This window comes from Macrosteles quadrilineatus, unplaced genomic scaffold (genome assembly GCF_028750875.1).
Source record: "Macrosteles quadrilineatus isolate MER2022 unplaced genomic scaffold, UCM_ALF_1.0 Scaffold_9__3_contigs__length_116548681, whole genome shotgun sequence".
NCBI lineage: Eukaryota > Metazoa > Arthropoda > Insecta > Hemiptera > Cicadellidae > Macrosteles > Macrosteles quadrilineatus.
In genome coordinates, this window is record NW_026542602.1 from 61,205,776 (window position 1) to 61,233,250 (window position 27,475).

Sequence of the window (27,475 nt, forward strand, 5' to 3'; positions counted from 1 at the left end):
AAAAAAATATTTACAAAATACACATAGTAGATTGCCTATTTAATTGAGCGCAAGTAAATGATTAAAAGTGTATGAGTAAATTAATTTAATATGTACTACAACCATAATTATATATAATCAATATTGTTAAGTATGCATATCACCATATTCACCCCATGGATTAATATGAGTACAAACTACGTTAATCGTAATGATATGTAATATGGTAAATGAGAAGAAAGCACTAAATAAGCTTAGTAGGTACCAGAAGTACTGATTATATGGTATTTAATCTCCATACATACGTTTTTATGTTTTTTTTTTTGTCAACAGAATTTCTAGATAAAATTCACTGCCAGATTTTTTACTCTAGTGGCATCCTCAACACCTAGGGTGAGACTAAATCTACTAGTCCATTTAAGGTAGGGAGGGAGTGATATTATTGGTAAGCTGCAATGCAGAAATACGAGCTGCCCTGGGAGCTAATACAAAGTTTTTCTATGATTAATCCAGCATTCCAGTATCTGGCAAAGAGGAACAAGCTATCTAGTGGTAGAGCGCAGGACTTTGGTCCCTGAGGTGCCGGGTTCAAATCCCGCCAATCAACAATGGATTTTTATCAAGTGATAATGCCGCGACCCCTAGGTCTAGCCTAAAGTAAATTGAAAAACCAATCCCAACTACACCCTAGCTAAGGATGCCATTTCACAATGGAGTGTGTCGTCTGACAGTGAAATTTGTTTGAAAACCAAATTTCAATAGTGTTTAAAAAACTTTAAATTCCAAAGTCTCTAAGTAAAAATCAACATTTTTAATTTTATGATTGTATGAAAGTTATTTATGATATGTTTTGAAACGGTCGTCATACAAAAATAACTACGCTACTGTATTCCTTCTAAAAGCACTAGATAATTAAATTTATCACTACAAAATCGCTAAATTCTAATATAATCTTTACATATCACAAATATTTACAATTGAAATAAACAGATAAAACTGACCATGTATCTGTTTATAAATCAAGATGATGATGGATCATTTTTGTGAATGGTATTGATTGAAGAAAGAACATTTAATGATGGGAAATCAATGTGAAATAATGAAATAAGATACTTTGGTCTAACACTCTTTGGAAGTAAATAAAAATGCTTGTCATATTTACTATTCATGAGAATAAAACCTATGTTCTTTGCATTATGAAAAAGCATCGCTAAATTTAAACTATTAATTTATTGTATAGAAAGTATTTATATCTACAAAAAAACTATTAATTTTGTTATTTAGATATTACGGTACTAATACATATAAAAAACCCTGGTTATTGTATAAAAATTACAAGTATATAATTATAATACAATGCATGAGGTAGAGTAAAAACTTTAAATATTTCCTTTCCATGACTCCTGATGTTAGAAATCTCTGTTAACTTTTTAGCACTACCTCAAAGCTTGTTTAGTTTCTACTTTATGAAACAAACATATCACACACGTACATCAATTCAATTACTATAAAAAATGTTTATTCACTTAAAAAAATGACCTACGTCTACTAAAGATTATCACATTGTTTACAGGCCTTCATTTGTCAAGTATTTGTTAGTAGCAATACAAATTTTACGTACTACCATAGTTATAAATTTAAGTTAATGACTTTGCAATTGGCTATATTGTGGAAGCACTATATTGATATAAATTGACAAGACTTAATAAAAACCCTTTCTGGAATCCTGGAATGTAAATGTTTCTTTTGGTAACACTGTATTCTTTTGGTTTTCAGCCTTGTAAATAAACTCACTGAATTAAGGCTTGATTTTTACCAAATTTCCCATATAGGGAATAAGCTACCTATTACCACAAGTCTCATGGTAAGACCTAGACCAGGGATAGATTTATTTTTGTTTTGATGTGCTCAGAGGCCAAAGACACAATCTGTTTAAATTTGTACAAATATGAGAAAAATTATGAGATTTCCATTAAATTTGGTACAAAATGTGTAAGAATGCATTTATTTGAACGAGTTCACAATCCAGCATGATCAGACTATTTTGGAACGGGTTCTTTCTTATGGGGTAAAAATTTGTATTAAAATTTTGTGAAAAACACACTTTATTACCTTCTCTGTAGTATAAAACCTAAGAACACGTTAAAATTAATATCATCCAAACAGCGAATAAATCTGACACGTTTAAGGTAATATTTAAGTGAAAATCCATTTAGGCAAATCAAATTTTTTTTAGCCTGCAGATTTGCTGCAGCAGGGATATTCTAACTGTACCGTAATAGAAACAAAGATACTATTGGTGTATAAATATTTAATGTTTATGTACAACAACAGTTAAATTTTAAATACGTAAGGCTTGATTTACACCAGTCTTGGTATTTTTTCTCCATTGAATATAAATATTTTAGCAGCCTGAGGTTGTACAAACTGCACTAATACAATAACTATTTTTCATGCATCTACACATCAGAAAAAAACAGGTAACAATAATAAGTTAACAATCTAAAAAATTGTCACATGGAATAGCCACACACATGGATAAGGCACAAACAACTAAGATTGTAATTTACTATTAAATGAATAATGAAACATTCCATAATTTTATTTTAGTTTGGTTTGAATATTAAGTAAGGTAATACAGATAATACTAGCAATTTATCTATCGACTTATCAATTAACATCAAATTCTAGATGTGCCATACTCAGTCCTAAAATGTTACACGTTTAATAAATAAGATGACAAATTTTACAACCCAATTATTCATAATTTTGAACAACTGTAATTCTTAGCCTATATCAAAAGACTTAACACAATACAATGTGTCATTTCAAGGGAACGAATAGTGTTTGTGTCTGGTACCTAACGCTAATACTTATTGGATTGATTTAATTTCATAAACATCATACCTATGTAAACCAAGGCAAAGGCAACTGGATTCCTGTTCAACCCCTTCAGGCATCAACCCTAGAACCTAAATTTATTCAATTCAATTTTCACACACTCAATTTTTATGGTGTATTTCAAGAGGTATTGTGGATTCATTTACGCATTAATGGAGGGACTACAAATGGATTCTCTTTGTTCACAATGACCAACACGAACAGTAATTGTTTTTTGCCACTTCTGAACCAATGCGAGAGACAATTAATATCATAAACTATAGTTTGTTCAAACATTGAAGGCGGTTGGGGATAGGGCCTACCTGCCGTTAATGAATACAAACCTTTCGCAACAGGAAGGCCCTATACCTGGCATCCTTTGTTATTTGAACAAACGTTACACTACAAACAAAAAATTTTACCTAGTAATATAGTTTCCTTTTCATTTCACCTAATCGTTTCCTACCTTGGTCCAGAAACAACAAAACACCACTACCCACAACACTTATAGCTGCAAATTCGTATCCGTTTATACGAATCAAGTGAACACTCATTCCACCTTTATCAGACGGATGTTCGCACCAGACTCGAGCCTCTAGTCGGAACGTCTTTAGCTTGCGAGTGTGCCACCACGACAGACAGACATTGTACCCACTCCTCCGCATTCTTGCCGCCCTTCGGCTTGAGTATGAGCGAGTGGTCGCCAGTGAAGATCTCGAAGGCCTTAGGTATGTTGCGAGCTCCTCGACTCACTTTGACAGACCTGATCTGGTGAACGTCGATAGGCGTCACCTCTTTATCGTCCTTCTGTGGGGCAAAGTAGATGTTTAACAGTAAGCCAATACAGAGATAAATATGTTAATAAGGAAACTGACACACAAATCTTTACTCTTGGCCTGAAAAATACTTTCATCCTGGCCACAAAGTATAGTTTAGCTGTTTAACTGTTTCTACTTTAAGTAAATGCTACTCTACAAACCCTCTTGATAACAGGTTTTGCTTTGGACAAGATAAGGTCACTTGTTCAGTTTAGACATAATACAAGTGGAATTATGGTTAGAAGGAGAATCAAATACGGCCCAATCTCCTCCTCTCTGAATGTAAGAGAATGCCCAGTATCTGTGAAAGCACTTTAACTTAAGTATTGTGTGTGGAAGACCTCCTAATTCTAGTGTGAAGAAGACATTCCACTTCAAGTAAGGATTATACAGTACGGAGAATATTCTCTGATGGAAAACACCATGCAAGTATATAAGGCTGAAAGATTTCATTTAACCTAATAGTCTAGTCCATTCCATGCAGTACAGGTCTTAAGGAGGATATCCATGCTATCGACTTTACTGGAAACATTATGTTAATCGTCATGTGGGTTGAGTCTACTGCCGTAGCGACCCTTGTTTAAGCAATAATTATTGAGATTTACTTGTACTTTGACTCTGGTATATAGCAAAACTTAGCAATAAAAAGTGTAGGAAAATATTAAAAAAGTATAGAAACCTTTTGCAGATCCTGATATTTATAGCACATTTAATATCGCTTAAACTCCCATTTGAAATACATGGCTTATGGAAACTCCCTACTGCACGGTGAACAAGGATTTGAGTATAACCTAACCTAGAAGGCCACTCACCGAGCCCTTGTAGGACAGATGAGCACCGCTGAGAGTAAAGTAGCGAGTCCGCCATCTTCGGAAGATCTTCCACCGTCCCTTTTTCTCCTTGAGCTGTCCCTCAATGACCGGCTGAGAGTCCTGTAGGAAGCCGACCGCTCTCTCCGGATGGTTGCAGAGAAAACAGCCCCAGACATTGGTGGACTCCCCGGCCGCGTTGGTGCGAACGATGTGTGAGAACACGTCACAAAACCCTGTGTGTCTAAGCTCATTCAGTACTGCTTCCTGGTCCTGAAAAAGACTGATGGTTAACACAATGAAATGTTTAATAGTATATTATAATAAAAGTAATGAAAGTTGCATTATCCAGTGCACGCTCTTTGGTACAAGTTATGAAAGAAACTTTTCATCACAACGCAATTGTGCATCTTTCTGTTTGCAGTTTGATTATACAACAATAAAAACAGTCAATTTAAATTATAAAAACAAATATTAAGATGGGATTTTTTGTCAAACTGTCAAATCAGGAGACTGAAGAACCTACCTTGGCGCAGGGGAACGCAGAGGTGACAAGTGTAAGGAACGTCTTATTCTCACACTTGAGGATGTCCCAGCAGTTCTTGAGGCTGGAGACGGAGCTGTCCCTGGAGCTGAGCGCGGAGGGGGACCGAGCCTGGAGTGCGAGGAACATGAGATGTATCCACACTCGAGGGTTGCGTGTCCTCATGGTGAAGAAAGTCCTGCTGTACAGACAATGCTCTCCACGACCCTGACAGGCGAAATGTAGCTTGGCCAGCTTCTTGGCTCGTCTCTCTGTAAATAAATTAGTTATTCTCAATGGACATTTGTTCTTGGGTGGAGTAAAAGTGTGGTAGCATTTTATGAACCCATCAGTAATCTTCGTAGGCTTTTGCCGCTGGTGTCATTAGAATTCATAGCAGTCTCCAACTGACAAATTGGTTGATGCAAAAACTACGGTTCATCTGTAGATGAGGGGAACTCAAGCGGCCTGTTTGGTCACAGTGTTGTTATACACAAAAACTGTTGCTGTACTGGGCGTTGTTGAAGAAAATAAATCATGTTTATATGAAAACACAACTATAGGCCTAAGTGTTCAACAAAACACAATGCAGGATTATAAACTGCTACACTCCAACCTGGTGCTTCAACATCAAAAAACCATATCCTTGGAAATGTGGTCATTCCAATGTTGGTCATCTATAAGGACTGAAAAAATGTGAGCATTTAAATTTACCACCCACTGTTTACCACCGCTCCAAAACTTGAGTCACATTTTAATGTCAGCTGACAAAAATTCAACATGATCTTTACAAATAAACGGAAAGTCAAGAATATGCAAAGGTTATGTTTTAACCATTGGTGATAAATAAAATCACAAGTAACACTTGCAAACTCCATAATTTAACTCCATTCACGTTAGGTGTGTCCAAAACGTGTGTCCAAAACGTCGTGTGTGGTCCAAAACGTTAGGTGTCTCGGAAGTGATTGTTGTTTACCTTCAATAGTGCACTTGGCAGGCGGTGGTATCCTGACTGATACTTTCTCCATGTAGGCTTTAATCTTGTCCAGGTGTTTCTCACAGAAATGCTGAACAGTGTCTCGCATGGGGTAGGGCTCAAACACACTGATTCTCTGTAAAAGAAACCAACAAGTGTCAACCACAGCGTCAAGGAGAAATCATATCTTACAGGCTAATTAAATATTGTTACTATGTCAGCTAATAATTATTAGAGGTAAGGGATCCTGAGATTATTTGTTGACCCCGCCTTGAGGTTTTTTTAAGCCGCATTCAAAGAAATGTTAACACTATTCTCCACAATTGTAGCAAAATCCTAAATACTTCCCGTGGTCCTGTGGACATCATTATCGTCTCTTGCGAATTGGGCAAACTCCTGAACATTTTTCACTATTGTAGATATCATAATCATCTCCCGCTTTCATGTGGACATCATCATTGTCTCCGCGATCAGGAGAAAATGGATAAGACATTCCATTTCAATGTCAATGTCATAACCAATTATTGAATAAAAGTGAGCATATTAGAACTGAGCCACTTATTGGGGAATGAAAAGATACCTCGGAATAGTACCCAGATGCCAAATTAAATCAAAATCAGATCACAGGTGTAGGTAAAATATTTTTGGGTACAAAAAAATATTTAATAAAGTTGTAAAAAATTCAAAAATTCTCTCAAATAATAACCTAATTAGAAAATCTGAAAACAAGTCTAAGGCAGCTTGGCAAATTGTTAACAATGAACTGGGTTTAAACCGTACTCAAAGATACAAAATTATTTTAAAAGATGATACAAACCAAACCACTGTTGATAATCCTGATGATGTAGCTAAGCTTTTTAACAGTTTTTTCTGTAATACAGTTATTAATCTGAATGTAAAAAAGGCTTCTGTCAATGGTGTTTATTCGTCTGTAAAATCATACTGCAGTGATGGTGGGGTTACATTGTGCAATCTTAGCCCCACTAATAAAGATGAAATAAAAAAGATCATCCTTTCTCTAAAGAACAAAATTTCAGTAGGCTGGGACGAAATCCCAATTAAATTGATCAAATCTGCTGCTGACATTATCTCCGAACCCTTATCTCTTATTATAAATCAGTGTTTAAAGAATGGTATTTTTCCGGATCAACTCAAGTACTCCCAAATTTCTCCCGTTTTTAAGAAAGGTTCAAAATCAGATATTAATAACTACCGTCCAGTATCAGTATTAAGTAATTTTTCAAAAATATTTGAAAAAGTAATAAGCTATAGACTAGTTAATTATTTTGAAAGTAATAATTTATTTTACAATAAACAATTTGGTTTCCGAAAAAACTTAAGCACAGTTTCTGCTCTTACTCAGTTTGTTAATGAGATTGCAGAGGCCTTGGACAGGTCTCAGGCCACAGCAGGTGTTTTCTGTGACCTGTCTAAGGCTTTTGATTGTGTGGATCACTCACTCCTGTTGCTAAAACTTATTGTTTATGGGATTGGGGGAAGTTGCTTTTCTTTAATACAATCTTACCTTTCTGAAAGAAAACAAAGAACTTTAATTTTAGAAGATAACAACAAACATTATTCACCATGGGAAATTATATCCACAGGTGTTCCCCAAGGCTCAGTATTGGGCCCACTTTTTTTTTCTTATTTACATTAATGATCTTCCAAAAGCTATTAATAAAGAACTAATTCTTTTTGCCGATGACACTACTGCTTTGATCAAAAATAATATTAGCTAAAATGTTTTCTTCTCTGCAAAGTGTGGTAAAGGACATGGAGCAATGGTTTTTAGAAAATGGGTTAAAACTTAATGTTGAAAAAACAAATAAGTTATTATTAAATTTTCTACTAGACACAAAAATATGGAAAACTGTTCCTTTAATTTAGTTGAAGCTCATAAATTCTTAGGGGTTTACGTAGATGACGCAGTTAAATGGGATTCACATTTGAATTATTTACGTAACAAAATTAGGTCGATATCATCTTTATTCATACATTTAAGGGACTGTGTTTCTATTGAGACACTCAAAGTAGTTTATCATGCTTATGTGGAGTCAGTGTTAAGATATGGCATAATTTTATGGGGTCAAGCTACTGGTATTAAAACTTTATTCAGGTTACAAAAACGTATTATTCGTATTATTACCAACTCTCATCCACGCAGTTCTTGTAAGAAACATTTTCAAAATTTAAGAATTCATACATTAACGGGTTTGTATATTCTAGAATTATTAAATTACATACATTCAGTTAAAAATGAGCTACCAGAAACAATACATTTTAATCACAGGTATGAAACCCGAAATGAAAATATATTTAGACTCCCCAGACACCGTTTGACCCTATATGAAAAATCTCCATTGTACGCTGGGCTGAGATTGTACAATGTGCTTCCGCCATGCTATAAGCAGGGTGTCTACTACATTCTGGATAAAAAATTCATGGACAATTCCCGTACATTTAAGGACACTTTGTCGTAACCGTTGTCGCACTGATTACCGAATATATTTTCCTGATTTGTCAAACAGTATTAATATTGTTCTTCGTTGTAGTTGTACCAGAGAGAAAAGTAAGTAATAATAGACAAGAGTTAAATTTCAAAATATAAATTTATTGAAATGAGCAAACATTAACTTCGGGTAAAGCTTAGTGTAACAGAGAAACCCAATCATCATCTACCGCAATAGCGACAAAATCCTGAATATCTCGATCGGTCATGGAAACATTATCATATCATATCCGATCTATGTAGATTAGTTAGGCATGATTCGCCCCAGCACAACGTTAAGTTCTCGACTACTTTTGAAACAAATCTTTAATACATTTATTGTACCTCGGTTCTCGGTACAAAATCGGTATGGTAAGCGGCTACCAGTAAGCACAGTGAAAGATTATTGTCTTTTCATTTGCAAAGTTATTGGAATCAATTACATTTTCTTAGTATATTCTACAGCTCTTTCAAAGAATAAAAATACCCAGGCGTAGACCTAATTATTTAGGGGGGGCTATATTAACTGAGTGACAAACAATGAGGTTATAATAGAAGCAAAGTCACCATCATCATTCTAGTTCATAAGATTTAGATTGCTTAAAGCATATATCACAATAAATAAATATGGAAAACAAAAACATTGAAACCTGAACAGCCAACAATATAAGACAAAGATACAGAAAATGCAATGACATGATTTGAGACCAAGTAGGTCTGCGTTACAATTAATGCAAACAACAATGCTTGTGGTTTTGTCAACTGAAAGTAATATCCATAAAAAAATGTTTTAACTTACAAAATAATACTGTAGATTAGTTACAAGTTTAATATGAAACCATAAACAGTTTTATGACAGTAGGCAATGGCCATCGGCAAATTGAATGTTCAAGAAGATAAAAGTAAGAAGTTAAATTTAACAGCTATTATAATAAAACTATTATTTCCATGATTAAATAGGTTTGGGATCTCATAATAATAACCCAAGTAATAAATAATGGAAGTTGTAAAGGAATAAAAGTGATAAAACTTTTATGGCCTAAGCTACTTTCACGGTTCTTGCTGTTCTTGGAAGTACTTGACTTGACACTTGATTGTGGTGATAAAATATTAATGGGTTTGAGCTTCTAATGGTTTTTTATTGCACAATTATCCTAGTAATAAATTTATGAAAATGTAAACTAAACAAACATCTGATAAACCTTATATGTGCTCCTAACCAACTAGCGATCGATAAAATTATTGCCCATTAAAAATTTAAGGATATAGTCTGGCATTTAAGGACAATTCCCGTACATTTCATGGCCAGTAAAAAATTAAGTACAATTCCCGGTTTTCCCGGATTTCCCGGTTGGTAGACACCCTGTATAAGTCATTAAGCAAAACCAAATTTAAAGATACAATAGATAATTTTCTTATTGACAAGGCTTTTTACTCAATTGAAGATTTTTACAGAACTACAATTTAGAAAATTTTTTTTTAGTGTTTAGTTTTAAGTTAAAAGTTTTAATGTTAAATATTTTATGTATGGATTTAATTTTGACAACGCACCTATTCTAAATGTTATGACATGTATGGAATGTTTTGTGCAAATAAAGTCTATGTCTATGTCTATGTCTATGGTAATAAGTCTGGAGACATCCGCACACAATTCTGATGTCAAGCTTATGGGAGAAAATATGTCAGTTTGCTGATAATGTTTATTTAACACACAAGGATATAGCTCGTCCATACAGACCCTCTAAATGGTTATACTGACCTGTGTGATGGAGTGTTGTGATTGGTTGATGAGTGTCACACTAGTATTGGTTCTCCTCGGACAGACCACATGACTCATCACAGTCACAGGTAGAGTTTGTGTTACTGAAACGGCTCCTGTCGTAGAAGCTGTCAAACAAACAAATATCAGTTGTTATTAAGTGTATACCAAAAATTTGTTTAACTGATACAATTGTAGGGCTGTACATTGCCTAAGTTTGGACAAGTAAGTGTTGACAGTGAAACCTCACCTACTAAGGAGTGCAGAGCGTTGGTGGACGGAAGAGTAGACACTACAGATTGGGACAGAGGTGAACTACTGGAGCTGTGCGGAAGCGTGTGGGTCGTACTCACTGAAACAATCGTACCATGGATATAATGTTTTCCTTGTGAATTACCCCAGGAGGGACCAAGCTTTTTGACTGCTACGGGTAAACTTAGGTTCTTAAGTTTCTGTAACTTCAATGCAACTTAGTACTTCTCTATCTTGTCCTTTGGGTTAGGGAAAAATGTATATTCAGGATTAGCTTACTAAGCCAAGAATTGAAGGTCGACAAAGGTGACCAAAAATGTGGCTTACAATGTTACTGAAGATTGTGGGAATAGTGATACTTGGACTATTGAATATTATATTATTACTGTGACAAAATATTATAACATAAAGCTGTGTTAACACCAGGCCAGTAGAGCAGGCAGGTTACTTGCCTCTAATGTATTTCAAGTTACCTGCGGCAGGTAACCTGCTAGTCAACTAGCTTCGTGTAAACGCTACTTAACTAACTACTGTTAGAAAATGTTTACTTCAAGTTAAATTTTTTCTACTGGTTTTATAAATCATATGTTTAGTTTTTATTTTGTTATTTTGTAAGCAAACATTGTGGTTGAGATTTATATTCCGTTCACAAAAAAGCAATTAGGGAAAGACATCTATTGCCTCCAATTGATCCTACCTCTAAAATAACAGCTGAGGTTTGCCTAAACATCATATTAGCCAAAAATTAGTGGGGAAGAGAGGCAAGTTTTACAATTACATTTGTCAAATAAATAGGTACTTCATACAGCCAACTTTTACCAACTTAAGTGATTATGCAATCAACATAGGCCTAACAAAATACAAACCTGATGTAGTATGAAGAGGCGGTGCAGTACTGACCGTCACTGTGGAGTCTGATACGTTATTGCTACAACAACAGAAACACATTGGTCCGATTAGGTGATTATATTGTATAATTTACAAGTAGGCCTATCAGTTGAGACTAATTTTCAGAAAAAGTATCATAGCACTACACAAAAGTGTAGTGGCAGTAAAAAGTATCAGCTTTGGTGAATCTATCATAATTTTTTATTTAAGGAGTGAACATTATACTACTGTCCATGAAGAGGATTATTTTATTATTACATTATTACATTTATTGTTGTCATGAGAGCCGAAGCCCCCTGACTGCATACCCGGTACCTATCCTTTAGGACATACCCGGGCCCCATGATGTAGGCCGAAGCTTACGCATCAACCTTTAGCACACCATGGGCGGATGACTTAAGGTCATCAGGCTCGCCGGCTGCCGAAGCAGACCCTTCGGAAAGAGGGTTGCCCCTCAATCCTAACCAGGGATTCCGGCTGCTTGTTTAAGCGTCACTCCACCTGGGTTCCACTAGGTCGGGACCTAGAGGTCCATGGTAGAGCGCCCCGACGCATTTAGTGCAAGCAACACTCGGGACCTATCTAATCCCTGACAGGCAGAACCCGCCATCGATAGCCAGGAGGAAGGGGACCATCAGCACGCTGACGGGGGGAACCCCAACCTCCCATTTACACCGCTGCCCAATCGAGGCCTTACCCATTGCTGGGAAACCAGAGATAACCAGAGCGATAGATCCCCAGATACCCCTGGCGGGCTCGGACCCAGCACCCGATCTACTTCGTTTGCCCGTCAGACCCAACATCACTGCCAGGCCATCAGGGTTTCCCAAAAGGAGGCAGGTATAGAAGTGGGACCCACCCGGATGAACCTATCCACCAGAGGTGGCGACACCCTTGACTCAATTGAGGTTCCGGGAAGAACCCCCCACACTCAAGATAACCATACCGTCCGTGCTCAGAGACAGGGATTGGTTTGCATAAGTACCTACAAACCGTTGCCCTCACACTGCGGAAAGTTACGTTGCCCTTGAGTGTCCCCGTGAGCTGCGGGTACTTGCCCGTTTTCACCTCCAGGAAAGGTTACTTCCAAAGTCGAGGATTTGCCCACTGAATGCTGGTCGCACACAACAAGCAGGCCGAAGCCCAAAGAACCACAGACACAGGTAGGTTAGAGAATATGATGCACTTCCATCTCTCCTAGAGCTAAACACCCCTCCATCCTGGATAAAGGAATGTCACTGGGACCCGATGCCCAGTCGTCCATGTCTGTGGCCAACTTGAAAATGCCGATACTAACACGGAGCATTTACCTCCCCTCTGGGGGCTAGGTATTTCACCTCCCAGGACGAGGCTACTTCCAAAGTCGAGGATATGCCTCACAAAATGCCAGTCGTACACGACAGGTAGGACTCAGTCACAACCACAAGCTACAGGCAGGTGAAAGATCTATGAACTTAATCAACACTAGCAGAGCTGAACACCCCCACCACCCTGAATGGAGGGAATGTCACTGGGTACTCTCACTTTGGGTAAACCCAAAGAGGCTGGCTTGTCCAGTCGTCCATAGCTTGTGGTCTACCTGAAGTGCCGGTTCCAACACCGGGCATTTACCTCCCCTCTGGGAGAGCTAGGGTCCGCGTGGTCGCCCAGGCCACGAACCCACGCAATCGTGAGCCCCCTGCGGTTTCCATGAAGAGGATACCTGAATCACTCCTCTAAGACGATGATGTAATTTGTGTACATACTTTAGGATGAATTGTACAGTGTGGATTGTTGCTAAGATCAGCTGTTCATTTAGGCAGGACAATTTATTACTTCCAGGTGCGAACCATAAAAAATCTACTGACCTTTACTGCGATCGAATCAGCTGTCTTCTAATCATTAGGCAAAATGTTTTAATGTGCAAACCACTAATCTACCAAGAAGTCTTCCAAATCAGCTTTAAAGTCTATGTGGACCTAGGGCCTATCTTACAGTGGAATTTGTAAGCCTATAGTTGATAAAACAGACCTAAACCGACAGGGAAGAAAATATCCAAGGCCTTTTCGACCTTTCCAGAGACCATCAAGAAAATACCACCAAACAGTGGCTGATTGTTTCATAACCCAAACGTCAAGAACTGTGAAGCTTCTACCAACAAGGGGTAATTAACATGAAACAAATTACCTAGCTGCCTTGGTGGTAACTGAGACACCTCCGCTAGACACTTTGTTTGGGGCCAGACTGTAATGCCTTGCTCCGTTGATTGTTGTCACTGAAACACAATATTAATATCTTAGTAAACACTTGTATCTTGGGACTTAGGTCCCTGGAGTCCTGGGTTCAAATCCTGCCAATCACCACTGAATTGTATCTTTGTGATAATGCTGCAACCCCTTAGATCTAGCCTGAAGTAATATGCAAAACGATCACGGGCTAGAGCTTAACGTGCTAGGACAAAACAAACTTACATCAACCGTTCTGAAAATCAGTTAGGCTATAAATTTTAGAATTCATTCAAAGAAGAAATAACAGTAAGAATAGATTTTCACAGTAGATTCTATCTAGTGTTTATAAACAGTTTTACTTTGATTCAAGGTAAGAAATCGTATTAATGATTATAATTCCTGGATCACCTACTACACAACGAAAGTAACCTACTATTTGAAATTATACTGTGTACTCCAGACCTATTGGAGAGATGTCTATTGATTAGAGAATACTACATCTATACAATGCTGACACCCCTAAGTTAAAAAGTAGGACAACATATTTTAAGGTAAATACGAGTGAAAGGCCAGTGTTGAATAATTGAGACGATAGCTTAGTATTTTTACCATCTAAGATCAGCTGTTTCATTAGCCAAGTCCTATTTAAAAGTCCAATGATCAAGGGCAGCTGTGCTGAACCATCAAAAAGGTGCTGAGCTATCTAAACAAATTGATAACCTAATTTGCTCCAACTGCTGCAAATATTTAGAAACCCACCTATTACACTTTATGCCTTATTACTTTTGACATGGCCAATACAAAAATAGTTTGACGTATTACACACCTGTAGTAACCTGATGTGAAGGTTGATTGATCTGCTGACTGGAACTCAATCTCGTCATACTCTTGTGAAGACCGATCCTGCTGTTGTTTACTGTAACAAACACATTTTGATGAATTTTTGCAGAGCCAAAAAACATGTTTTGTACATTCATCTCCTATACAAAGTATGTGGAAAAAATATTGTTTTTGTCAAAGTTTTCGAGTTTGTCTTTTTGGCGGAAATATCCGTTTTGGGTAATCTTGAACCCAAGGTGGTTTTTAAAGTGATGTCTGTGAGTGTCGGTATGTGGATGTGTAGAGAGCTACAGACTTCACCTGTGGTCCGATTTTGATAAAATTAGGTGCGTTGGTTCATGATAACCAAGTGTCTTTTACATTTTTATTTTTTATTCTGATTTTCAATGGGAATTATTCCACTAAAACCCATAAAATGATGGCAAGATTAGATTTTTACTAAAACGGCTAGATAGATTTTTATTAAAATTTAGTATGTTATGGGCCTTTGAACTTGATACAAAATGGTACAACTGTACGAACCCAATGGCATAAAGCATGTGTCAGTTTGCTGATACCATTTATTTAAACTTTTAGAGCAAAATTAGCTTGTTCACATAATCAAAGATTGGTGACTGATGTAGGACAGGCAAACAGCTCCCAAACTATTCTTGGAAAGGTACAATCAATTTCAAAAGATGCCCGAGTACAGCTTCAAAAACACTCTTAGGCACTCTGCATATTTTGTTTCTAAGAAAAAAATTACTAACAGTATAATGAATGTGACTCTCCATGTTGAGAAAGGGGCCAGTGGCCTCGAAATATCCAGTGTTTATTTTATTTTATTTTGTTTGTGTTTTCTTCTGTGTTCTGTAGTGAATGAAGTGGGATGCCTACATTTCTTAAGGTAAGCCTGCTTATCCTATCCTTTCTCACACCTATTCTCAGGCAATTAGCCCTTTCTCTCCAAACCTAACAGTATAATAGTGTGAGTAAGCTTTTCTAGTGGAGGAGTGTGTCACTTCAATCCCAGAGTTCCTGGGATCAAATCCCGCCAATCAGCAAGGAAATCTACCTAAGAAATACTGCCGCGACCCACTAGAACTAGCCTGAATGTATACACAGTTCGGGACTAGAGCCGTCAGATGTGGAAGAGTAGTGACATACCAATGTTGAGCCGAGTCATGCTGCGGTGAGCTGCAGAGTGTAGCCTACTGGTGCTGCGGCTGTCTGGACCCAGCCTAGGTCTGGGAGTGATCACTATTCTACTGGTCTCTTGTCTTCCACCCGAGTCCCTGCAACACACAACATGTTCGAATTTAGTGTTTCTAAATCACACGAGTGGAAAAAATCTCTCATAATGAAAGATAGCTCTTAATCCTTTGAAAAGTTCTAAGAAAGAAACATCAGTTCAGTAGACTCCTGATTATGAGTGTGTTAGTGATTTTACGGGAAAAAATTAAAATATGTCTAAAGCAAAACTACACAATACAAGATTATACCTTGTCATGTTGAGATGGTGGTGTGCTGTAGACGTAAGGCTGGGTTTAACCATTGTCAATACATTATTGTTGATGAGGTTGTTGTTGTTGGTGTTACTGTTGTTGTTGTTGTTAGTAGTTTGGCCGCCGACCTTTACAATGGTCACTCCTGCCGATGTCTGGTTCACCTGAGAACTAACCAATACAATGTCACAGTATGTAATGCCAAAGATTATCATTTACCTTAAAGTAAAACAAAGATATTGTTTCTACGGATGTATTGTAAATTATTAGATTTCCATTAGTAGGCCTTCTTACTCAATTGCACTGGGCCAGTTTAAAGATACTAGTTGACAAATAATAAGCTGGCAAGTCAGCGCTTGCGCTAGTGAATCTCTTAACTCACTTCGAAAGTGAATAATCCAACTTTTGGCATCCACCACTTTGTTTTAAATTAGTTGAAATTATGAGTTGTTGTTCTAAATAATGAATAAATATTGATCCTGAATATTTTTTAGATTTTTTTAAACACAAAGAAAGATATAACAAGTAGTTCAGTGACATATTCAATCAAAGCAACAGTAAGGCTACAGTATCCTTTTTTAGCATAAAGGATAAAGTTATGAAAATCTGACGTACGTTTAACATTTATTTAGATTTTTACTAGGAATATTTTCCAAACTGAAATGTTGAGGACTTTAATAAAAGATCGTAATTTTTAGAAGCTGTATAATGGCAACAACGGGGAGCGAGCTGATTTATTGGTAGAACTTCTGTTCCCGAAGTCTTAAGTTGTATTGATTATATCTAGGCCTAAGTGATAATGCCACAAGCCTCTGGGCTTAACCTGAAATTATTTGTTAAACAGTTCCGGACTATGGCCTAGGGTCCTTTGATGTATAAATGGGACATCCTGAAACACCAAAACATTAAGTCATATTCGACTTACCTGGAGGTGTTCTTGTTTTTGTAAACCTGAGCGAGCATTTTCTCAGTGAACAACACAGGATAGCTGGAACACAACAGCGTTGCTTCCTTCAACAACATACTCTGATGCGTGCGGTCGGCTTTGGACAGATGTTCCAGCACAAAGTTCAACGCGTCCTCCGCTCTTTCCTGGAAATCCCCAAAACTCATAAACAAACGAGAATAATGCTTGAAAACTGACAAATACTATTTTCTAGCCTACCGATGAAAGGAATGTTATGTAGGCCTATAGGTATAGTAGAATGATCGAGATAAGATAGCTCAATCTACTATCTGAGGAAGTCTGAGGAATAAGAATAAATGGACCCAGCCTCCAGCCAGTTGAGAAGCGGGAGGCTGCTAACAAATAATTTCATGGCTGCCAGCAATTCAACCTAATCTAAGAGTGTGAGTGGGTTATTGCTAAAAATTACTTCACAAATTCTCTCAAGAGACGAAATATTGTGTCTGTGTCCACTGTGTGGACTGCCTATCTGGACTCTTATAGGTCAACTAGCTGCTACCTCTTTAGTCTCAAAATTACAATCCCGACCTAGAACTTTTCCTTGACAAAACACCTTGGGGAAAGTTATATGAGCTCACACTGCCGCTTACCTTGCTAAGTTTCCCGACGGCCGAGATTACTTGTGCGGCTAGACACAGAGCGTTGGTGTGACACTCGGCAGCCTGCTTCACCTTGGGTACGTAGTCCACCAACATCTGTGCCCTCTTGTTAGCCAGGTGTAGTAGAACTGTTAGAGTGGCTGTCACTGTAGTGCTGGGACTCAGGTATTCGCACAGCTGGGGTAGAGAAGCCTCTAGCAGCTGATAACATGATAAGAATGTATAAACTTTGTTAAAATAAACTATACATGTTGTTTAGTATAGACTATATATCATCGCTTGCAAGACGAAGAGCGTAAGTCCATATGTAGCTTACACCCCTTTATCTTGCTACGATCAATATGTTGGCAAAATTTAAAAAATTGAATACAACGGAGCAATAACTTAGGCTGCTATATTAAAGACGAGTTGCTTTACCCTGGACATCTCTCGTATTAACACAAAGATCATGATTGTTTTCTGTGAATGTGGTAAAATTCTGAACATCTCCTACAGTTCTTTAGAAATCATTATAGTCTGCCGTAAGTCTTGACCACTGAAAGTGAATTTTCCCCCAAACCGCCATCAATTCTGAATCGATGCCAAAAGCATTGTTTTTTCAATCTTCTTTAAGATGAATTCTTCATATTCATAGACAGATTCTGCGATCTTGATAGAAAAGCTTGGATCAAGATTGATTTTCTCACTTGGTGCTCAATCACTCCAGCTTTTAGGCTAGGCTCGGTTCAGCTTGATATTAAAAGGGCTTGCACAACTCTAGTGTCCAGTATTGTGCAATACTGTTTTGAACATTCATTAATTTTATTTGCAAATAAGTTAGGCCAAGGTTAAATAGCAAAAGGCATTCTCAAATATTTAGAGAATGAAGGGAAAATGTTTAACCTTGATTGATGCTCTAGTTTTACCTAAAGCAACCTAAGCAAAATCATTGCCTAGGTGTGACAGGCATTGAGATGAAACTCTATTCAACTTTATTAAGCTATGAAACATAATTCTTTGAAATGTGCAGACCTTGTACTTTTATTTATATTAAACTAGCTGTACCCTCGGGCTTTGCCCCGTTTAACTTCATAAGTGAGCTCGTTCGCACGTCCTGGTTGAAGTTCGTTCGCTACTCTCACTCACCTTTACGTTGGAGCTCGTTCGCTGCGTTCACTTGCCTTCAGGTTAGCTCGTTCGCTACGCTCACTCACCTTTGGGTTGCAAATTAGCTGTTGTCATAAATTTAAAAAAATAGTGCTGCACCCTGTTGGTAATCCTTGTACCTTTAATGCTATTGAACATCATAGAACAGAACCAACTTGTTTAATTGAAACAGCTGTTAAGATTCATTAATTCCATTTAAATATGAGTACTCATAAGGTTAACATGGGAAACTCCAGAGCCACTGGGGTGGAGCCCGAGAGTCCGATCAGAATCAAAACTACTTAGTTTTCCTATTTAATGCCTAAAGAATCAGTGTACCAAATTTCAGCCTCCTAGGTAAATGGGAAGTAAGAGAATTAGTGATGAGTGAGTGAGTCAGTCAGTGAGTCAGTGAGGGCTTTGCCTTTTATATATATAGATATTCAAATCAAATAAAAACATTTAACATTGGTGGTATAGAGGAGTCAAAGCCTAAAGGAACACTGTGGCGTTTACTCACCGAAGGCTTGTTGTCTGCAATGTGCGCAAAGAGTTGCAGAAGCGCCAACTTATCAGAGAGATCACACTGCGGCAAGAGTGAGACAAGAGCCATCGCGTGGTCGTGGATCGGCTCCTTGGCAACTGCGTAGATCTGAGGCAACACACGGCATAGTGGGTAGTTACCTGCAACCAGTGATCAGCAACGATGTCAGGAACAATATCAGGAAGAATCTCAACAACAATAACAGGAAAATGCCAGGAGTATTTTGAGCAATGACGGGCAATGAAGACAGTTACGAACCAGAACCGTAACAGCAATTTCAGGACATTGTCAGGAACAATGTTAGCAATATGTTGAACAACTTTTTGTAGAACGAATGTCTATTATATTTATCAGCTACATGACATCATTACATGAGGTCATCATTACATGACCACAACCTTTGACTAGTAAAGTAGACATTTCATGATTTCATCCCGTCTAAAATCTTTTGCAAGTAAAAAAATAACATAGTTTGATTAAGCCACCCACAGTAACCTGATAAATTACAAATTTCTGTTGAGTACGCAAAATTTAAGACCCCGCGAAACTGAAAGGACAACCCACTAAAAAAAGCATATTTTATGTCACTTCAATTACAGTAAAAAACAAAGGGATAAAATAGAAGCTTGACAGGGACACTCCTTGAGTGACTCATTCAGCTGTTCTATTTTACTTCATTTTTGTTGTCTGGTGTTTTTGGGCAAGGTGTTCACACCGAAATCATCCATTTATGTGCATAATCCAAGGACAACACTTGGACCACAAGGCAATAGCAGGTAACTCAACCTTTTTATTTGTTCTATTTTCATACAATATTGGCTACAGCTGGTCCGTATAGTTGGGATGAACTGACCTGATATGATGGAGTCGATGATCAGCTGAATGTGTTTGGACAGAAGGTCAGCATTGTCAATGGCTGCCAGTGAAAGGTATGGAGCCATGTTGCGGGACAACTCGCGGTTGCCTTTGTGCAAGAACTTGACTGCGACAGGCAACGCCCTCTTCATCACCTCTTTCTTGTTGTAATTCTGTTAACATTCAAAGTTATGTAAAATTTTATGTGGTTGAAGAACAACTGTTTAAACTTTGACAAACATGTAGGCTATAATTACTTTCATTTGTCTAGGCCTATTCAAGCTTGGTGACAATGAATACAAGGCTCGACTTCTGACTTTCTCTAGAAGAAGTGTCAATGCTGCAAAACACATTTTTACCAGCAAATATACTGAATGTGTACTGAAAATTCTGGAAACTTTGTAAATCTTACTTACTTACTCCCATGGCCATTTATGCTCAAGTAACTCTACCGTTGTAAACATTGAGAAAGGTTAAGCCTTTGTTTCTATTGTAAAAAGAAAGTGTTTTGCTATATTGAGCTTTTGTTAAACACTGATTTGTTGTTCTGACCTACAAAAGGCTGTTATTTTAAGTAGGCTACCTACGTTAGAGTAGCCTATTTGATCTTGGTAAAATTTGTGAGATGCGGTAGGTAGAATTATAAGGTGTTTTCCAAGTTGGGGTTTGTATCAAAAGAAATGATTCAATATCTCCAAGCTACTTTTATTTTTCAAAATTAATATTTTTATTTTCGTTCAAATATTGTGAATAGCCTAATTTGTTTTTTTTTTTAAGAAAGTCTTGAGTTTAATTTCTGGGATAGGTGTTCAAAGTAAAATTTTGGGTGAACCTATAAAGTAGCCCACCCGATTAAGTGTGAAATTCTACCTATTTTAAACCTTGTGTTATACGTTAATTAACCTTATTGGATAATATGCAGCTTTAAAATGTATTTAAGTTTTATTTTATTATTTACTCCACACTAAAGAAATGCAAAATGAACTTACTAAAAATATACATGATATGATGTCCGATGAGATTTTTGCATGAGGTGGATCTTCGTCTTTGGCTGATGGCTTCAAATTGTAGTTCAGACATGACTCTAACAAAGCTACCAAAGCATCGGCATGTTGCTCAATGGATCCTGTCTCCCTAGAGAAAGAAAATACATTAATAAATAAATCCAATTAAATTATTATACTGTAGTACCGAACCTAATACAACTGATCACTAACTTTTTTCAAAAACAAATTTTGTCAAGATTTAAGTAAGCCTAATATACGCAGTAATGTCAAGCAAACCCAAACTAATTATAAGTGAAACACTGTTTGAATTAGGCCTAGTAAAAATTTGGCAGTGGAGTGTTTTTTTCTATAATTCTAGTACGATTGGTTAAGATTTTCACCAGAGTCCTACTAATGATCACTGGTTGGGACCAGACGCTGTATGGATTACTAAATCGTTCAAATTAACAGAAAGCTGTTCCTCGGCCATATGCTGATCTTAGTTAGTAGCAAAGCTACACAGATCATCTCACTACATTCTATACTCATTCTTATAATTCATGGGTTAAAATACACACCTAAGCGGCGTCCCCATCTCAATTGATGATGATGATGATGATGATAATAATAAAGACAAATTATTCCATTCAAAATTAACTTACAATTCCCAGTTTTCTCAATTGCCTGGTCACCCTGATTATTATTTCAGAACATAGCTTAGTTTTCAAATAAACCTATTAGCCTTTTTACCCTAGCCCCAGGTGGTAAGGATTAGGCGGATGATCGGACCAATGGGATTTAGATTGCCGAGACTCTGGTATATTGTTTTTTAACTCTTCCCGTTCAGAAATTTAATAGAAACTTTTTTCTCAAATACTGTAAGGAATCGGCGAACTATTTATATTCGACGGACATACACCCACCTGATGGCCGAAGTAGCCTTTGTAATACAGATCTCCACGACGCTCTGATCATTGTTGTTGTTGACGTAGTCTGGAAGACTGGTTATCTCAGCGATGGCATTGATTACCTCCGTCAAATCATTGACTATAGATTGGTCAGCCAAGGAAAACAGATCTCCAGCCTGCAATGTAGTCACAATTTATCAAGCACACTAAAACGTAACTGGACAAGAAACGATACATAAAAACAATTTAATTTACAACATAATTTTACAACAGGATAGTCATCAAACCATTATCATCCCTTTCTACAACTCAGGAACAGATAAGTTATATAGGTAGTGTCTTTATCTCATAAAAATAATGATGTAAACCTAATTTAAATAGGATCCAACCCTCCGAGTGTCCATAGTTTAGGCCTTAATGTCCGCCTATTTTTGGCGCTTTTGCAAGGTTTTATTAAAACGGATCTGAGAAGCTTAAAACAATGTTAATTCTACTGTTCTATATACCATTTTGTTTGGAAAATCATGGGCTTCAATATTATATACATAAAACATAAGGAACATTTGTTTCAAAAAAATTTTGTAGGTAAAAAAAAATATTTTGGAAAATTTTCAAAAAAAAAAATAAGTTCGCGCTCAATGAAATTGTATAAATTATAGGCCTATAAATATTTGAAAATAGCCACTTTGTTCTAAATTTTATGAGGATTACAAATATATAATAACTAGCTGTACCCGCGGGCTTTGCCCCGTTTAACTTCATATGTGAGCTCGTTCGCGTGGCTCAATCACGTCCTGGTTGAAGTTCGTTCGCTACGCTCACTCACCTTTAGGTTGGAGCTCGTTCGCTGCGCTCACACGTCTTGTTGCAGTTCGTTCGCTACGCTCACTCACCTTTACGGTTGGAGCTCGTTCGCTGCGCTCAATTGCTTTCAGGTTAGCTCGTTCGCTACGCTCACTCACCTTTTGGTTTCAAATTAGCTGTTGTCAAATATTAAAAAAATAATAGTGCTGCACTCTGTTGGTAATCCTTGTAACTTTAATGCTATTGAACATAATAGAACACAACCAACTTGTTTAATTGAAACAGCTGTTATGATTCATTAATTCCATTTAAATATGAGTACTCATTAGGTTACCATGGGAAACTCCAGAGCCACTGGGGCGGAGCCCGAGAGTCCGATCAGAATAAAAACCACTTAGTTTTCCTATTTAATGCCTAAAGAATCAGTGTACCAAATTTCAGCCTCTTAGGTAAGTGGGAAGTGGGAGAATTAGTGATGAGTGAGTGAGTGAGTCAGTCAGTCAGTCAGTCAGTCAGTCAGTCAGTGAGGGCTTTGCCTTTTATATATATAGATATAAGGAAGTAGATTTGCAAATAAATAAGTTATGGGCAAAAACTGATTTCAGTACATAGCGTTTAGCTAAGAATGCATAGCCTAACCATAGCTAGGAATCTGGCTGATAATTTACATCAATATCACTACCTACTTCTTCAGGATCATCAACCAGCCCTTCAAAATCACTTAAATCTTCTTATAATGCACCACGTATATTACTACTTTTGATTTTTAAAACTAAAACAATGATAAACGTAATAAAACACATCAGTCATCGGTCCGAGGTTAACAAAGCTGTTTACAAATACGCACATCAGCTGTCTGCTACAATATTTTCGGAACTAAAATGAATAGCACTTAGAGACAGACCTCCGGAGAAAGCTCTGAATCTAACAAAAAGAACGATACCTAACTCGATCCAGTTCAATCCGATTCAGTCAGTCATAGAGCCTTCGCCATAAACGATGTTCGTGTGTCGAAAAATCGACAAGTGACGCTCGGAGGGTTAACAGATTCTTGAACTTTCAAATTCTTGACAATTTATTTATTTCCTCTCAACGGTTACGGTACGGTACACCATTTTACAGCAAATCATGATAGTTGATATAATAGTTTTTAATAGTCCACAAAAGTACTAAAACAACTGTAACTATAACAATAAATATACAATAAATATTGTAAAGTATTGTTGACATAAGGTCTCTTTGACAATTTAAACTTTAGGCTACCTTAGACTAAATAATGCCTACCTTAGACAGATCTTTCTTGCTTAGAACTTGAGTAAATAGCTCATGCATGGTTGATCGATTTCTGTTCCATAATATATCTAAAAACAGTCCTCACCTGTTGAAAACAACAAAGCTTAGATTAATGTGTAAACCATAATACTATAATATCAATAACACATTTCACTACGGTAATTGATTGTTTCAAGTAAGTTAACTAGCCTATATACTTCAATCATAAGAATAGCCTATTATTTAAAAATATTTGGATGTTATCTAAAGTTAGCAATAAATTAAGCTTATCTAATTTAATCAGAAAGTAACTTAATAATTTATTAAACAACTTTAGTTTACAAACATTGAGTAGCCTAACTCAATGTTTGTGTAATAATCGATTTACGTATTGACGTGAAAATTATATAATGGACGAATTAACCCATATTTTTGGTTAAACTTTTTAACTAACTAATATTAACTTAAGTTAATATGCTTTATACATTACAAAACAATAAAAGTCTTTTCAAGAATGAAATAAGTAGGCTAATACTTATTTCTTTTAGTCTAATGATGTTTCTGTCAGCCGTGTTTACACTGGAGTTTTAACAAAATGTTTGAAAGTTTTTGTCAAAACACTCGTTTCTAAAAGAAAAGTTTACAACAGACAGTGTAGGTACTTTTCTTTGGTTTTTGGGAAACAATTAAATCACCGTTCCCGAGAACAGGTCAGGTCAGGTCAGTCCTCATTGGGGGGAGGGGGGGGGGGCACGCGGCGTAGTCACGTGGTGGCCAGTAGGCACGGGGGGTAGCGAGGAAGTGTTGTAAACAGCGTTGAAGTACAGGAACATTTGATCCAACCCTTTGGTCTTTACCAACTTCCAGTGGGAAACAAAATTTATGTTGCAAACACTAAAAAACTGTTTCCAACATCAAAATGTTTCTGTTAAAAAAATCGTGTTTCTTGGCTTTTAGGAATGTGTTCCTAGCTCAGGTGTAAACATGGCTTTAACTCTCTCTCTTTTTTCTTCATCATAGATAATTTCTTGACATTTCACAGTAGATCTAGAGCCATTAAAAATAAAGTTTAGCTTTCAACATAATTTATTTTAAAAGGTCCAAAAATATAGTCCCCACAGTATCATTACCGGTAGGAAATTTTTCCTGTAGGCCTAGCTAAAGAAGAAACTAATTATCATATACCTTAGGTAAGTTAGCACAGTAAGACCTAGGCCCAGAAGGAATTTATTTTTCAATTTTGGTGTCCCTATAGGCCAAAAACACTTTATACATGTCTGTGAGTCCACAAACACAATTAGGCCTACAAGTAAACGAGTTAACTTATACCTGATTATGGCTTAACTTACCACAGGCTTTTGATGACGAGTGCTGAGAAAAGTAATAGTTTAAATGTAATTTTAGAATGTTTGCAGTGAGTTGGGCATAGTAAATAAGCATCACAAAGAATCTCAACTAGGATGTAGTTAACGACTAAGTAAGTAACTAAGTAAGTAAAGTAACATGTTTAGTGATATTTTATTAAATGTAATTTGACAATGCCTATTCCTATGTACAACTTGGTCAATGGCAATAAACTTTCTTATTCTTATTCTAATTAAAAACAATTAGAAAGCCTAGGAATAATCTAGCCTAAATATTTTGAAATGACCACCTACGTTGCTATGTTAGGCTACTTGATCATTGCTGTGTTTTAGTAGCCTATAATATTATTATTAGACCTTTACTTCTATAATGTAGGATTTGGTAAAAGGTATACCTAGGCCTAATATCTCAACTAGGCCTAGCAACAATAAATAATAGACCAAGACAGGGTCATTTAAGTAGGCAGGCCCTAACTTAGCTTACAAAAGATTGAAAATAAGTTTAGAACCAAGTTACTTAACAAATAATAATTTGCAAATACTTAAATTCAAGAACTGACAAATAACTTACGTTTGTACAAACGATTAAATCACAAGACTGAGTTTCAAATTTAGCCCACCACGAGAAATGAACTCGTACTCGTACAAATTCCAAAAGTAAACAAAACTTTCTATCTGACACTCATATGTTTCAAAAATGCCACATGAAATTTAAGTGATTTATTAACTCTCACTCACATTCTTACACACCTATTTAGCTTTAGCTCCCAGGCACAGGGAGGGAGGAGAAAATAAGTATATTATGTATGACGTTTTTTATTTTGGCTTTCTCTTTCTAAAAAAAAATCATGTGGAAGATTGAAGAATGCGAGTGTGTAATTTTTATACGACAGATTTTTATTAATTACACGATTCAATTCTAACAAAAGAATTGACCTTACAGATCCATATTAATTAAATTATTTAAATTTTAATCGCATTAAAACAACCAAATGTATTGGTAAGGTTACGATATATTTTTTAATACATAATAATAAAACATTATATAAAAAATCCATATGTATGTTTTATCCGTCATAAAAAGTTCTCTAAAACAGGGTGAAACACTTATTTCACATCAACGCACTGAAATGGAACTGAAACTAATTAAATCAGTTTTCAAATTTTGAAATTCACATTCATATGTGTATTAGATTTCGCAATTATTTATTGAATGCAAAAACTGCTTGCAATATCCAAAGTCATTACTAAAGCTGCGTAATGACCAGCATAGCTGGATAAACTGCGTCAATTTTTAAATATAAATATCAATTATTTACAACAACAAATTAAAACTTGTAGGTATCTTTCAAGGGAATTTTTTTTAAAGTTTCATAGATAAAAATTAAAAAAAAAACTTGGTGGGTGACTACGGAGATGATGTGCACTCAACCATTTGTCATCAAAATACTCTCTCATGGATTAGTAGGCTCTTTGAAGAATTAGTCAATCTACGATCAAAAGTCAATATTTATTTTATCCATGTTTATATATAACACTTTCTTAACACCTCTCCGAAACGGCACACGGAAGATTTCTCAGGTGCCGTTTGACGTCACCAACTGCTGACATCACTTTGAGGGAACACCAATACAGCAACGATACAGTTTTGAGCCATCGGCCTCGGTGGCGCAGTGGATAGCGTTGCTGGCTGATAATCCGAATTTTCCGGGTTCAAATCCCGCCGGCGGCACTATCTTTTTATCAACAATTTTTTCACATTAGCAAGTTTGGTTAGGTTATGACAGTTTAATTTTATAATAAAAAAATTATAAAATTGAATTTTAGACAATTATAATTTTGTTTTATGAACAAAACTATTTTTTAGATTAGTAAACCTTTATTCGATTTTTCCATTATCAGCACGTTTGGTTAGGTTATGACAGTTTATTAATAATAGAAAATTATAAAATTGTTTCTTCAGACGCAGCAGTTAGTGACGTCAGCAGTTAGTGACGTCAAACGGCACCTGAGAAATCTTCCGTGTGCCCCACCGAACACCTCTCTGCAACGAAATTTTGTTATCAGCTGTGCTGCTATGTGGTCTGTCTGCAGCTGCCAATGTCATTTGCCAGCCAGCCAGCGTCAGCTTGTCAGTTGAGTTGTCTT

At 36.6% G+C, this 27,475-nt stretch overlaps 1 protein-coding gene across 4 annotated transcripts; it reads right to left on the minus strand.

The window, feature by feature from the left end:
* Window positions 1–62: 62 nt before the first annotated feature.
* LOC129003192 (protein melted-like) lies at window positions 63–26,043 on the minus strand. Of its 4 annotated transcripts, none has more exons than XM_054431471.1 (19): window positions 25,899–26,043; window positions 23,976–24,064; window positions 21,903–22,063; window positions 20,983–21,127; window positions 19,992–20,166; window positions 19,115–19,278; window positions 17,461–17,670; window positions 16,829–16,995; window positions 15,901–16,074; window positions 15,566–15,693; window positions 14,406–14,495; window positions 13,539–13,626; window positions 11,351–11,412; window positions 10,483–10,584; window positions 10,233–10,360; window positions 5,986–6,121; window positions 5,013–5,281; window positions 4,490–4,759; window positions 63–3,666 (listed from the first exon to the last, which is right to left on the minus strand). In XM_054431471.1, exons 2-19 carry the CDS (start codon window positions 24,021–24,023, stop codon window positions 3,424–3,426), a joined length of 2,760 nt encoding a protein of 919 aa, XP_054287446.1. In that variant the 5' UTR covers window positions 24,024–24,064; window positions 25,899–26,043; the 3' UTR covers window positions 63–3,423. The 4 variants fall into 4 exon arrangements, with proteins under 4 accessions (XP_054287446.1, XP_054287445.1, XP_054287447.1 ...); XM_054431470.1 differs by having other exon boundaries at window positions 23,976–24,069; XM_054431472.1 differs by lacking the exon at window positions 10,483–10,584 and having other exon boundaries at window positions 23,976–24,069.
* Window positions 26,044–27,475: the final 1,432 nt, after the last annotated feature.

Excerpts from the sequence above, each read along its gene's own strand:
- LOC129003192 (XM_054431471.1), bottom strand. The coding sequence starts at position 24,023 with ATGCATGAGCTATTTACTCAAGTTCTAAGCAAGAAAGATCTGTCTAAG. Across the intron at positions 17,671-19,114 it reads TTGCAGACAACAAGCCTTCG|CTGCTAGAGGCTTCTCTACC; the intron begins GTGAGTAAACGC and ends TCATGTTATCAG. Across the intron at positions 11,413-13,538 it reads GTTACCACCAAGGCAGCTAG|CAATAACGTATCAGACTCCA; the intron begins GTAATTTGTTTC and ends CTGTTGTTGTAG.